Source organism: Dipodomys spectabilis, unplaced genomic scaffold, assembly GCF_019054845.1.
Source record: "Dipodomys spectabilis isolate Male_0828 unplaced genomic scaffold, ASM1905484v1 ptg000046l, whole genome shotgun sequence".
NCBI lineage: Eukaryota > Metazoa > Chordata > Mammalia > Rodentia > Heteromyidae > Dipodomys > Dipodomys spectabilis.
Genome location: NW_024870723.1, coordinates 558,311 through 572,647, shown reverse-complemented (window position 1 = coordinate 572,647; position 14,337 = coordinate 558,311). Strand labels below are relative to the sequence as shown.

Sequence of the window (14,337 nt, the reverse complement as noted above, 5' to 3'; positions counted from 1 at the left end):
GAGGCCTAGCCCTGGAACCCTAGATGGGAGTGATGGGAAAAACAAGCCCAGCCAGACAGTCTTCAGCAGCTGTGGTTGGCCCTTTTCTGACATGAAAATCTTGTTCCCATTCCTTCCTTCTTGCACCTTTCCCAGACAAGTCCTGTGGCTCTTACTCTGGCCCCTTTGTGGTTCTGGGGCAGAGCAGGAGAGGGGCCCTGTAGGCGCCACCTTAACTGCCCTCTAGAGATGCAGGAGAGGTGACTGATGGACTCTCACTTTCACCTTTTCCTCTGTGTGCTGGGTCTGCTCAGCGGCTGTCACTGGGGAAACATTCCTGCTGCCGGCAGGACTCAGGCCAATGGCCACGCCCCCTCCAGGTGCTTCCTGAGTCACCTCAAGGCAGGCCCAGATGGATGGCCTGGTTGTCATTGTCCCCATTTTACCTTTGAAGAGCCTGGTGGTCAGTGACTTTCAGCAGCTTGTCCCTGAGCTGTCAGAGAAGCCATGGAGCGCAGGCTGAGCCATCGCTGCCCCTAAGGCCACTGGCGACAGGGAAGCCCAGCTCGGAAGTGGGGTGCCTGTTCCACTGGGGCAGACATTGTCCTGTTTCTGTAACTTCCATCCAGTGCCCGGCCCCTCCCCTCTGGGCAGCAGGCAGCTTGTCATTTGCACAACAATGCCCGGTAACTTATGTGGCACACAACTATCTGTACCTGTGTGATGGAAGCTGGTCTGCCAGGAAGGGGGTTCAGTCAGTGCTAAGAGTTGTTGAGCATGTCTGTCTTCTGTGGAAGGAGCACCCAAGGACCAGGGCATGGGGTTTTGCCATCCCTAAGTGAGTGAAGGGCACACATACACACTCACACATACACATACACACACACATGCACGCATGCACGCACACACACACACACACACACACTAAGGCCATGGGATCAGAGCCAGCTTAAATTTGCATAGCCATGAGAAAAGACCAGAGCATTTAATGAATGGTGTGCTTAATGTCTCCTTGAACCATTCTATCCATTCTGTCCACCAGATAGATAGAAGCCCAGGTTGGCATCAGGCTTTTCTACGACTCTCTTGCGCCGCCCAAGTGGCTGAGCAAAGGGTCTGCAGTGGGGTGTGGGGGCTGAGGCCCTCAGCTGCCCTTCTGGCTTCAGACGTGGCCAGGCTGAACTCAGTGGTGTCCGTGGAGGCTGCGCTGGTCCCTTCGCTGACGGACGTCATTGTAGCGGTGGGCCATTTGTCAGCCCCCGTTGTGGAGCAGGGCTGTAGCCAGGCATGGAGAGGAGGTCACTGTCCTGGCCCTGGCTCTGGCCTGGCCTGCAGATCACTTGTAGTGCGGATCAGGGCGTCATACATCGCAGTTGCTGTGAGTAGAGAGCCACCCACATGGAGGATGGCAGCCGCCAAGGAGTCTGCTTGTGGGTGAGGGGTCGGGATGTGGACACACCAGGAGAGGGGTGGCTGGTCTAGGGGCCACGGCCAGCGTTGGTGTCTGGGCGCAGGAGCTCTCACATCTGGAGTCTCATGCTGGTGGTGGCCATGGCCCTGACTGGTTTCTCCATGGCTTTTCTCAGTCCTTGCACAGGTCTCGTGGGGGCTGCTTCTTAGCTTAGCTGGGGTCTGCAGGGAGGGAGGCAGGTGGGGCCTGGTTTCTGTGCAGGAAGCAGATGGCATCCCTGCTCAGGGCTCCGTGGTGCCAGGTGGGCATGTGAGCAGTCCCAGAGGAGGAGAGCAGACACCCGCCCCCCCTGGTGTCCTGGAGCTGCTGTGACAAAGGTCCACACGCTGGGTGTCTAACAACAGCAGAAACAACTTGATTACAAGATTCAGACACCCAACGCCAGAGCATCAGCAGGATGGCCTCCCTCTGAGGCTCGGGGTGGGGACCTCCTTGCCTCTCGCCACTCCGGCGGCTGCTGGACTAGTTAGCTGGAAACTCAGGGGGGTCAGAGCCATACCTAGCCATGGTGATGCCATGGCTACCAGGAGAGCACCTGCCCTGTCCTATGGCCAGGTGCCGTCCTGAGGACGTAAGATAGCGGCTCCTTTCACCCCCACAGCAAGCCCATGACTAGCATTCTTAGCCCTTACAGCACAGAGAGGTTAAGTGACTTTACCAAGCCCACATATACAGGAAGTGGTCGACCCGGATGTGAATCCAGAATTGGGGTACCTGGCCCCCCTGCTGTGCTGGGTCCTGGGTCCTCGGGAGGAGCCCTCAGCCCACTGTGGCTACAGAGACAAGGGCTAGGTATGGGTCTCACAGGGCAGAACCAGGCCCTGCAGAGGGGGACAGGTACCGTGAGGACCAGAGGGTGGGGGGACAGATGAAGTGGGGGTGGATGGTGCAGTAGGTAGGAGGAGACAGTTCTCTTGAGACTTCACAGCTGGCCAGCAACACCTGGAGAGACACCTGGCACTAGGACTGATGGAGTTAACTTCAGAGCCGAGGAGCAGTTATCTGGGAGGCAGGCTAGAGGGAGGCTGGACCTGTCAGAGTTTAGGGTGCAAGAGACTGTGTCAGAGCTATTTACCTACACCTATTTCTCTTTATTTTTTTTCCAGCTATGTAAGCACTAACTTGCACACGTGTGCACACACACACGCACGCGTGCACGCACACAAACACACACACACACACACACACACACACACACGGAGCCCATACATTCTGCCCATACATTCTCTAAGCAGCCTTGTTTAACCTCTGTTGATTGACAGTCCCTGTACCATAAATCCTATGCCATAAATCAGTGCCTTTTTAGTCTATTCTCCAGACTAGGCAGTGATCACCACTATTGAATTTCAGAATGTTTTTAGCCCTCCCTGAAAATCCCTGTGATCCTTTAAATAGCTGTTTTCCTGCTCCCCACCCCAGCCCCCTGTGAAATACTCATCTCTATTCTGCCTCTTCAGAACAGCCCCCTGGGGGCCCCAAGTATGAAGGAGTCACAGATCATGTGACCCTTGTGTCTGGCTTCTCTCTAATGTTACGCCCTAAATCAGTAAATTCATGTTGATGACCGAGTAATAGTCTACCACATGGCTATGCCATATTTTGTCTGTTCCCAAGCTGATGGACATGTGAGTGTTTTCCATCCATCAGCACCTTTCCCTTTCTCATTTCTTGGTGTACTTTTGCATGATTATTATATGGTGTACACTACTTTACATCCCCATTTTTTCACTTGCATTTTCCCCATGTATGGTAATTAAAAATTCCTCCTCAGCACAATTTGTAATAGTTGCATAATAATAATTCCATCTGTGGCTGAATTATAATTTACCCAACCATTCACCCTTATTCCCTGTAAGTCAGGCATTTAGCTGGTTCTAATTGAAATAAGGTTTTCAAAAGAGTAACAAATGAGAGAAATCTCAGCGGAACTTCTGGAGTCAGTTAACTGCCTCCAGGCATACCTCCACCTTCAGGCAGTATAGCCCTGGGCCAGCAGGAAGACTTGTCCCAAATTGCTTAGAGACTTCTTAGATCCCATGAAGGTTTTTATTTTACTTTATTTTCCAGTCAGGCAGAGCAGATCTTCCACAGACCCTGTCCCCTCTAGGGTTATGCCATGCCTATCCAGTTTTCCTCTTCCTCTCCCCCTCCCCCTTCCTCTAGCTCTCTGTTACCTTGCATTAATTGTACAAAGGGCTGTCACTATGAGATTTCCATGTGCTTGGATCATGTTCACCCCCTTTTACTTCACCCTGCCACTTTAAACAATTTTAACTGATTCATTATTCTCTCGCCATTCATGCATATGAAGTCCTCTGCTTATTCCCCATATCCCTCCTTTGATACATGTTTCTTTTCCTTTTTTACCCTTGACTATATCGTTTTCATGTATAATTTGGAGGTTACAGAAACTGAATGAAGATTCATGCATTTGAATTCACTTGAAATTAACATTACCTGGCAATTACTACTTAGGGAAAGTATTTCCTCTCAGTCCTTATTGTAGAGTTGGAGACCACTTTAGACAGATTGAAAGTATTGAGATAATGTTAAAAAAAAACCCACATTTCAAGCCTAGTGCCAGTGGAGCATGTCTGTAATCTTTGCTACTCAAGGAGGCTGAGATCTGGAGAATGGTAGTTTGACACCAAACATGACTGAGCAAGAGGGCAGGCCTTGAGTCCAAGCCCCAGTACCAGCAAATTATCAAAATATATATGTATATATTAGGCTTTCAAAAGAGAAGCGTGTCCATCTAGACAGCTCCTTCCAGGGTGCCATGAGGATGTGGTATAGAATAAGGATACCAATGTTTTGGCAAAATTGGGTGTAAGCTGGCTTCTCTCCCCAAGTCTCTAAAACAATAAAGGGTATAGACCCTGCCTGTCAGGAGGATGGTTGCAAACTGTTAGGAAGATACAGGTACAGACTGGCATGGTGCAGCCACGGTCTTCTTCTTTGAAGTGACTGTGTTCATCTGTGTATCGCTTCCTAAGGGAGTAGAGTTCCTGAGAGAAAGGCCTGGAGACCTTAAGTTGCTGCTGGCAGGGACTTGAGCAGGGACCTGAGACCTCAGACATGCAGCTCTGGGCTCTGTCTGTACGTTTAAATTCTGCAGAACTGTGGCTGTTGGCTGGGTGAGCTCCTGGAGGTGAAGCTGCAACGACTTAGCACGGAGGGAGGTTCCAGATGCAAAGGGCAGAAGCCCAGTGACCCCTCCCCACCCTGGGGTGGGGGTGGGGCAGGACAGGCCTCTCACCTTCTCTCACTGTGCCTGGCATGGCTCTGTGCCATATACATGGTTTGCAAAATAGGCCCTGAAAATATCTTTACCTTAATCCTCTGAGCCTGCAAATAGGTTGGATACGTAGCGGAGGGATCTAAGGGCACAAATAATATCTGGCCCCGGGATGCAGAGATGGACCTGGTGGGCCCAGGTTATCACAGGGGTTCCTAGAAGTGGGGGCGACAATCAGAAAGAGAACCAGAGAGATGGACAGCCACTGGTGAGAAAGACTTACTTGCCTGGCAATGTGAGCTCTGGAGGTGAAGAAAGGGGTCCCCAGCCTAGGAATGTGGGCGGCCTCTGGAAGCTTAAAAAGGACAAAGAAATGGACTACATCTGGGAAGGAACTCTTCCATCTCTCCCACATTCTAGAGGGCGCTGGTCCTGGTGGATCAGGGCACGCCCCAGTGATGTCATCAACCAATGATGCCATCAATACTCACCACCTCCTTGCAGGCCCTGTCTCCACATACAGTCAGAAGGGGGGTCGGGGGGTGAACTGTGGAATCACATTCAGTCCACGGTGGGGTCTTCACTCCTTGGGTCTTTTCCAATAGTAGGCTGGTACTTTTATAAAGCTTAATTGTCAAGAGGCTGATATCAGAGGATCATGGTTGGAAAGTCTCTGAGACTCTTATTAACCACTCCAAAAGGGCCAGAAGTGGTTCAAGTGGTAGAGACAGAGCTCAGGCCCTGAGTTCAAGCTCTAGGGCCAGAAAAAAAAATCCATCTTTGCCACTGGTTCATGCTGCCTTGTCCATGGGGCAATTCTGTACACCCCAACCCCTGGTCCCCACCTGTTCCAGTTCATTCCTGCCTGGCTGTTCCCTCCCAGGTCAGGCCAGCAAAAAAAGCTGAGCTGGAGACATGGCTCAAGTGGTAGAACAGCAGCTGTATGAGGCCCTGAGTTCAAGCACAAAGAATTGGGTGGGTTCCCCTCCTATGACATCTTCCGACCTCTCAGCTGATGTCTGTGAAGGCTGTGGACTTGAACTTGAACACTTGCAGAGCACCCAGAAGCAAGTTAGCAGGCTGGGCCAGGTTTGCTCTACCTGTCTGGGAGGGTGTGGGCCCAGACCCCTGACCTTGCACCCCTCACTCCGGCTGCCTGCCCTCTGGAACAAGGGGGCTGTGTTAAGCGCAAGTCGGTCTCCCGGTGCGGGGCCAAGAAAAACACAACAGAATTGGGCCTCCCTTTGCTTTGTGTTTGAGGGAAATCTGGCCAGTGTCGTGTGAAGCGGGGCTGCCCGTGCCCAGCCCCTGCATGGATGACCTTTACATTAGAAAGAAATGGCTCCCGCCTGGCTGACGCTTTCTGTGCTTGCCTATCCCTTTATTTCATTCCTTGTGTCCCCATCCGTGAATTCTGTGCAGTGTTTGTGGAGAGTCACCCACCATGCCATTTCAGGGGCCCAGCACAGTCACTTTGAACTCAGGCAGTTCCTGCCTTAGAGAGGGCACCATTTGAATGGAGACCTGGAGATTGCCTAGTGTCATCCAGGTGAAGTATGGAGGGAAAAGTGTTCAGGGTAGAAGAACAGCATATGCAAAGGTCCTGAGGTGGGGAAGGGCCTGTGGGATGAGCTAGTGAGCCACACTTCTCTCCAGCCAGGTACAGGAGGTGCGTGCAAACCACAGGGGCAGATTTTTGCAGTTTAAATCAGTCCCTCTAGCATGCGTGGAAGGTATTGGGGTGGGGGTGAGAGTGAAGCAGAGGCCACGTTGGAGGTCAAGGGGAGAGGACAGGACCAGGAACAGAGTGGAGTCCACAGAGAAACAGGTCCCAGGGTCCTTTGGGAGGGAAAGTAGTCCTGATGGTGGACCCCATGCATCTGGAGGTGGGGGGGGCGTGGAGTAGGAAGGGCGGAGAAGGCCAGAGGTTCCTTCTTCTTTTCCGGCAGCACCCTCATCTGCAGGCCTCTGTTGCATCCATGTGGATCACCCGTGGCCGCTGGCGACATGACTTCAGTTGTATTCCAGTGTGACTAATTTCAGCCCAAGTAGTGGTAGCTCCTATTCTTGGACAGTGTCAATTTGGAACAGTTCCACGATCTTAGAAAGTTCTGTGGGCAGCGCTGGCTCAGGGGCCCTGGAGTTGTCTGAGTAGAAATACTGGGCGAGTGGATGCTCTTCTGGGGCTGGAGTCATCCTGCTCCAACGTTAGCAGGCTGGGTGTCCTTGAACGAGTGAGCGAGCCCCACCGCGCCTCTGGAAACAGAAAGCAGGAAAGCCCCCCTGCCACGTAGGTGCCCAGTAATTGTGTAGTTCTGTGTCATGCCAAGAAGGCACGTGGGCTCCCCAATCAACTCTTCCTGCATCTGACCCCTGCGATTCCTCCATTTGGAAGCCACATCTTCCTGGGGAAGAACTCAGGAATGACCTTTTCCACCCAGCTCTGACCTTGACTCAGAGGGTGAGGCCATAGCTTTTCATTGAAGACAAGGGGTGTAGGAAGCCTTTAAGGAGAGCTGCCCCCACGGAACAACAAGTCTGCCAGGTTTAGAAGGAACCAGGGCCCACAGGCTGGCATTTTGGTTTGCATGGGCTTTCTAATCTCATCTGTGTATTTCTGGAGAGTTCTGCCTGGTTAGATGAAGAACTTTACCCCCTTCCACCCCAAATCCAGCCCTCCCTGATAGCTGGCCTCAGGAACCTCTTTTCCATTAGCCTTGATCTTTTAATCTTATTTTTAAATATGGGTTTACTGATTTCTGAACTGTTGGGGGAAAAGTAATATCGTCTCATTAAAACTGCATTATTTTAATGGGAGAGGGGAAGCCCATTAAAGTTTTATACCTGACATGGAAAACTACGGAAGATTCATCATTGCAATAACAACTCTTTAATAGAATCTGGATTTTCGTTGTGGTAATGCTACAATCAGCAAGGTGTTGCTGGAAGCAACTAAGTTCTTGGTGGAAGGGGGTAGAAACAGCCCTGAAACAACCCCCACGAATGAGTGAGACTCCTGGCTCCAATTGACCAGCAAAGGGCCGGGAGTGGAGGTGTGGCTCCAGTGGGGAGGTACAGCTCCGTGGTAGAGTGCAGGCCTGAGCAAAAAGCCAAGGGTGAGTGTGAAGTCTACAGTTCAAGCCCTAATACCTGCACCAAAAAAGAAAAAAAGAAAAAATGGAGTCACGTTAATCCCCTAAAAGTAGATAAAGTTAGAGATGTTATGGAGAAGAAGTTCTTACTCCGGGTCTTGACCCCAAACCAGGCACACCTGTCATGTTCTGACTTTGACTCCTTGTATTCTACCAGATAACGGTGATTCCATCCTCAGGCCAAAGCAGAACGGTGGGCCCTTATAACCTGCTTCTCATGTACTAGTCTATCCATGGCCTGGAACTGTGAGCTGGGTCGGCTGCATCTTAATTCCTACAGGCCAGAGAAATGTTTAAATACATGGGTTGGAAAGTGATAGCACCACTTCCGGTTTTCTGGTGGTTCATTGGAGATAAGAGTCTCACGGACTTTCCTGCCCAGACTGGCTTTGAATCGCAGTCCTCAGATCTCAGCCTCCTGAGTAGCCAGGAGTGAGCCACCAGCGCCTAGCTGAGTACTGAGGTTTAAACTCAGGATCTCACGCTTGCTTGCACCTGGTGCCCTATCCCTTGAGCCATATCTTCAGCCCCCAACAACTTAAAAAAAAAATTCTGGGCAGACCCTTGTTAAGATTTCTCCCATCCAGGCTATTGGACATCTTTCTCTCTGGGACATGATGACCACTTCATTTTATGACAACTGTCCTGCTGTCCAGCCACAGAAAGACCACCTGAGCAGCCTTCTGTGCCCGAGCCTTGTCAGCTTTCCTGTCCTGATGGAGCACCTGGCCCCTGAATCACCCCCACTGCCTCTCACCACCCCTGTCAGCAGAAAGCAGCCAGATGGAGCTTATCGTCCACAGCTCCAACTGATCTCAGGGTCCTGAGTTGAGGGGGTGGGGTGGGTGTGCAGGGCAGGGAAATACGGACATTCAAGTCGACAGGAGCTAGAACGGGGAATGCCCAGATGGTCACACTCTGGGCCCAGTGGGTTAAACACACGATCCTGGGTCTTTTAAGGAGTCCGCTCAGCCATACCAAGATTAAACCAGGAAGGGCAAAGAGGGCCCCAGGTGCAGGCCATTTAGGGAGGGCCATGAGGGAGGCCCTCAGTTTAGGTGAGTAGGTTTGTAAGCACCACCTCCTCGCCTACTAGCAGTGAGTGAACCCCCACCCCCACCCCCACCCCTGCAGCAACGGGGCTGTCAGTCCTTACCTGCACTGCCCACCTCATCCCTGCAGGTCTGATTTTTGCTTTCCTAATAAGTCACTGTGACTGACCTCTCCCACCCTTCCTCCTGGTTCCTTTGCTGTACCCAGGACGGCATCCTAACCTTAGGAGCGTCCCAGCTACTCCACCAACTGCTCATGGACGGAAGTCTGGAAGCCACAGCTCTCGGCCAGCCCCTCCTCCCCCAAGAGCCCCCAGCAGCGGGGTGGATTCCTCGCTGCTAGGTGCCTGTGGGTGCCTGTGAGATCAGCCACGTCTTAGGGTGACAGGCATCCTGCGTTTTGCCCTCTCCCCGCTTCCTCTCCTGCTGGTGATCAGAGGGCCCTTTGGCCGGCCCCCTGGTAGAGAGGCTTGCTCCCAGTTCCCAGAGGCCCACGCCTGGACGTAGCTGGTCTCTCAGACATGAGTTCCTTTCTATCAAACTGCAGGGATGAAATAAAATGTGTTGAAGGGAAGCTGAGATTCCCTCAGCTCTGCCGAGGGGGTACACATGGAAACAAAGCATGGAGCGGCAGCTTTGCAGCAGGCAGCAGACTGGAGGATCCTGCTGGGCAGAGATGGAAGCGGCTTGGTGGGGTGGGTGTTTCTCCTCCCACCCACCCCTGCCTAGGGAGGCCAGGTGCCCATGGTATCTCCCTAGCTCTGTACCTTGGCTACTGAATTTGTGAGAAGGCTGCATGGAGACGGGCTAGCAAAATTCTTGAGTGTTGCATTCTGGGCCCAGGGCTGACTCAGGGCTCACAGTGGAAACAAGCTTTGCTTCTGCCTTGCTGTGCAACCTCCGGCATTCACATCACCTCTCTCAGGCTGTTGGAGAAGAGGAGAGTCTCCCTCCGGGCTCAGTGCGCTGCACACAGTCCCAGGGTGACCGTCGTGTGCCTCTTGGCAGGTCGGGGACCAGATTTTGGAGGTGAACGGGCAGAGCTTTCTCAGCATCCTGCATGATGAGGCGGTCAAGCTGCTCAAGTCCTCCCGGCACCTCATCCTGACTGTGAAGGACGTGGGGAAGCTGCCCCACGCGCGTACCACCGTGGATGAGACCAAGTGGATCGCCAGTTCCCGGATCGGGGAGAGCGCCACCAGCGCGGCCATGGCAGGGTCGGACCTCTCACTCGTGCGGCTCCGGGGGGGGGGGGCGGGGGCTTCTGAGAGCGGATGCCCCTCATCCCCGCCACTGTTGGCACCCACCCATCTGGCACCCCCACCAGGACCCCTTCTTGCAGGACCTGGCTACAGCTCTGGCCCCTCCTGGCCTGTTTCCCCATCCTGGAGGTGCATTTACTCTCAGGAAAAGTCCCTTCACTTGAGGGCTTAGAAGCTTCATCTGAGAAGCAGGGATCCAAGCCCAGCCCCCATCCCAGACCTGCTAGTGAGGATCCCGGGGATTAATGTAGGTGAAAGAGCCTCAGAAGGCATAAACCAGGCACAGAGAGCCGCCCGGAACTGCGTAGTTGTCACCTGAGGTCCCCACCTGAAGTCTCAACCCCTGGCTGGTGACAAACTCACCCAGATCACTTCTGTCCTCTCTCCTGTCCTCAGGCACAGTGTTACAATATTGTTTGTTTTTAAAACATCAGGTTTCTTTAAAATCAGAAGAATGAGCTGGGCACTGGTGGCTCACAGCTGCAATCCTAGCTCCTCATGAGGCTGAGATCTGAAGATTGTGGTTCACAGCCAGCCCAGTTGGGGGGGGAAGTCCATGAGACGCTTATTTCCAGTTAAGCACCAGGAAACTGGAAGTGGAGCTGTAGCTCAAAGTGGTAGAGCACTAGCCTTGAGCAAAAGAGCTCAGGGACAGCACCCAGGCCAGGCGTTCAAACTTCACAACCAGGGGAAAAAAATCTTACAGGCTGAGTGTCTCTCTGTGTCTGTCTCTATGTCTGTGTGTGTGTGTGTGTGTGTGTGTGTGTGTGTGTGTCTCTGTCTGTCTCTGTGTGTAAGTGTGTGTGATTTGGACCTGAACTGAGCGGCCCCTCCTTCCAAACTGCCCCTGGGGAATCTCCAGTGTCCTGTCCCCAGGGTCAGGTGACCAAGTGACATGTGAGAGGCCACGTGACCCTTAAACACATCTGCTTGAATGGCAGCTCTTGATCTCAGAAGTCTGGAGGCCACTCAGGATCCATTTCATATGGCGTTGGCAATGCGGTCACATTGTTTTGATACAAGGCCAGCTGTTCATACCCTGCATAGGCCCCCAATACAGCCATACCCCTGCAGGGCCTGTGTCATGAATTCCACCATGCAGAAGCTCCCGGGCCCACTCAGCCCAGCCTTTCTCCTGCATAGCTGATGCACCTGCTTCCACCTGCTGGGCGGTGTGGCTGAGGTGCTTGTCTGCCCACAGGTTTCCAGGGGACCTGGCAACAGAAGGGACAAGCAAGGTAAGTGTCCTTCACCCATGGGGTGCCTGCAGCTTCTTTGTCACCTCTAGGTAAGGAGCTCGGGGCCAGGCAGTACACTGAGGAGGTCACACCCCATAGCACATTTCAGCCAGTGACCTTTCTACCTGGGATGCCAGCCGGGTTCTGGGTGCCACCTTGACTCCAGGGCTGATAGCAGTGCCCAATGACCAGGCCCCTGTGCTCCTGGAGGTCATACCCATCAGAGGAGACGTGTGGAAATGTAGCAGGCCTCAAATATCTTACTAGAAAGAGTGTTCGTACATCCTTTCGAGGCAAGGCTCGGGAAGGGGGAGGGGGGGGGAGAGGGGGGGCGGCTAGGCAGGAAGGGGAATACGAGGGTAACAGATGAGCCACCAAACTAGGCAGGACAGGAGGGCTTCACTCCAAGTGGAGTTTATGTACCAGTGCCCGGAGGCAGGAGAGGGGAAGACTGAGATAAAGAGAGCTTCTTAGGGGTTTGTTGTGTTTTGGTTTGGGGTTTGTAGGATTTTATTTGTTTGGTCTTTTTTGTTTGTTTGTTTTTAGCTTTGTAGCTATTTTAGCAGGATCACCTTGGCCATTTTGAGCAGGTGACAGAGAGGGAATGAGGAGCAAGGAGAGACTAGATAGCGCCCAGGGTCACCTGGTTGGGAAACAGGATGGGAAGGCCGGAATTGGGCTGGTGATGGAGGCAGTGCTCTGGTTTAGAAGCATAGCTGGTGTTACCCCAAGTAACCAAGGGAGATACTGAGGCCTAGAGAATAACGGGGTCCCCCAGCTAGATGCAGGACGGAGCAAGTACCAGGGGTACGCGAGCAAGTGCCAGGTGTACGCGCTGCAGCTCAGAGTCCTCGGCCTCTGTCTCTCTGTCTTGCAGCCCGGATTTTACAAGGGCCCGGCCGGCTCCCAGGTGACCCTGAGCAGCCTGGGAAACCAGACGCGTGCGCTGCTGGACGAGCAGGCTCGGCACCTGCTCACGGAGCAGGAGCGCACCACCATGGCCTACTACCTGGGTCAGTACCGCGGCGGCAGCATCTCCGTGGAAGCTCTGGTCTTGGCCCTGTTCGAGCTGCTTGATACCCACGCCAAGGTGATCTGCTCCCTTTCTCCTCTACCTTATCACCCACAACCTGGGGACACAGGAGCAACTGGGGCCCTGGGCTGTGACCATGAACGGAGTGTACAGGTGGAAGGCCCGGATTGTTCATCCTAGGCTGGCCGACAGCCCACGGCTGCCACTAGGAGCCAGCCTCAGCAATCTCCATGGGCCAGGGGCGTCGGTGCCGCCTGGCTGTCCGGAGAGGGTCGCAGCCATGGGGAACACGTGTGTGGGGAGACAGGACGCAGCCTTGGCAGGTGGGAAGGGCACTCAATTCATGCCATGCCCAGCATGGTGTGTTCAGGACTCAAGGTCATGTGACATGTTTTTTTCCCAGGGGGCATGGGGGGGGGTCACAGAGGGTTGGAGAGCGGAGTCGGGTTCACGTGAAGGGCATTTGGGCATGTGAGGGGTCCCCGTCTCCCCGGCGGTGGGGTTCCCTGCTGGTGATGGTCCCCCTTCCCTCCACCCGCAGTTCTCGCTGCTCTCTGAGGTGCGGGGGAGCATCTCCCCTCAAGACCTTGGCCGCTTTGACCACCTGGTTCTGAGGCGGGAGATCGAGTCCATGAAGGCGCGGCAGCCCCAGGGCCCTGGGGCCGGGGACACCTACTCCATGGTCTCCTACAGCGACACCGGCTCATCCACAGGCAGCCATGGCACCTCCACCACCGTCAGCTCGGCCAGGGTAAGCTCCCGCCCGGCCCAGGCCCGAAGGTCGGGCACTGGCTCTAGGAATGAGACCTGTCTGGATTCAAATCCCAGAGCCTCCCACAACTCTGTTCTAGCAGAGCCTCAGTTTCCTCCCCTGTGAAAATCTGAATGCTTGTTGAACATTTACTATAGGCCAGGCATGGTCTCTAGGGACCACGATTGTGCAGTGGGCAGAGCCTAGGAAAGGAGGAAAATAAAAAAAGGGGAGGGGGGGGGGTAATTAGACAGTAGAAAGAAATACATTGTCCCAGGCCTGGGGGGATCAAGTGGGAGAACCAGCCAGGCCTTCTGTCCCCGTGCCGGGCTCAGGGCCGGCACTCCCATTTGACAGACTAGCCAGCCCCTGGATCAGCATCTGGTCCCAGGATGCCCAGGGACACATCGGTTCCAGGAGCAGACCCCTGGTTCTCCATCCTGGGGACCAACCAGCCATCAACTCCCATGTAGCAGGAGGGCTTCATGTGTCTCTTTTCTCTTCCACACCCTCCTTTCCAGCCGATCGTCCATCCCCTCTCCTCTGTGGGAAGGGAGGAGAAAGTAAAGGCCCTTGCTCTGGACTCTGACCTGAGAGTTCTCACCGGGGAGCCTCAGGCTGCCAGGACAGAGGAAGCTTCCTGATGGAGGGGAAGAAATGGGTCCAAGATGGTGGGCTCTCTTCTTTAGCTCTGGGATTCTGTGTTCCGGCAGGATCTAATGTTCCCTTCTACCCTTCTCTCCTATCCCAAGACATCTGCCTCTCAAAGGTCCTCTTCCCTCCCTGAGTGACCCGGAAGTTGTTCTCCTTCCCTCTGTGGCTGTGGATATGGTTGTGGTGGAAGCATCTCATATGTTTCTCAGGAGAGCAGGTCACTTCCAGGGCGGGGAGGAGGCTGGCCCCGCCCTGAGGCTGCTACCCCACCCCCGGGGCTGTGAGCTGCCTGATTTGGGCCTGGAGGACATCTTCCCCCTGCATCCAGCACTTGAGAAGCCACGTGAAGCCTCAGAAACAGAAAGCTACTGCTCTAAAGCCTGGGGACACTGCAGACTGAGTTTGTGGTGGTCCATGTAGGATCAGGACCAGATCTCAGGAGGCTGGGCATGTCTTTTGGTCTGGAAAACAGGAAATCTAGATTGAAGTTCTGGTGTCCCCAGACCT

General features: G+C 53.9%; 1 protein-coding gene across 3 annotated transcripts in view; it reads left to right on the top strand.

The window, feature by feature from the left end:
* Whrn (whirlin) overlaps positions 1–14,337 on the top strand; it is a 64,404-nt gene that overhangs the window by 33,935 nt on the left and 16,132 nt on the right. For all 3 annotated transcript variants that reach the window (XM_042678765.1, XM_042678764.1, XM_042678763.1), the window contains exons 4-7: positions 9,901–10,109; positions 11,356–11,392; positions 12,270–12,482; positions 12,967–13,176. In XM_042678765.1, the coding sequence (XP_042534699.1) occupies positions 9,901–10,109; positions 11,356–11,392; positions 12,270–12,482; positions 12,967–13,176 (669 nt within the window). The remainder of the gene's footprint in view (positions 1–9,900; positions 10,110–11,355; positions 11,393–12,269; positions 12,483–12,966; positions 13,177–14,337) is intronic.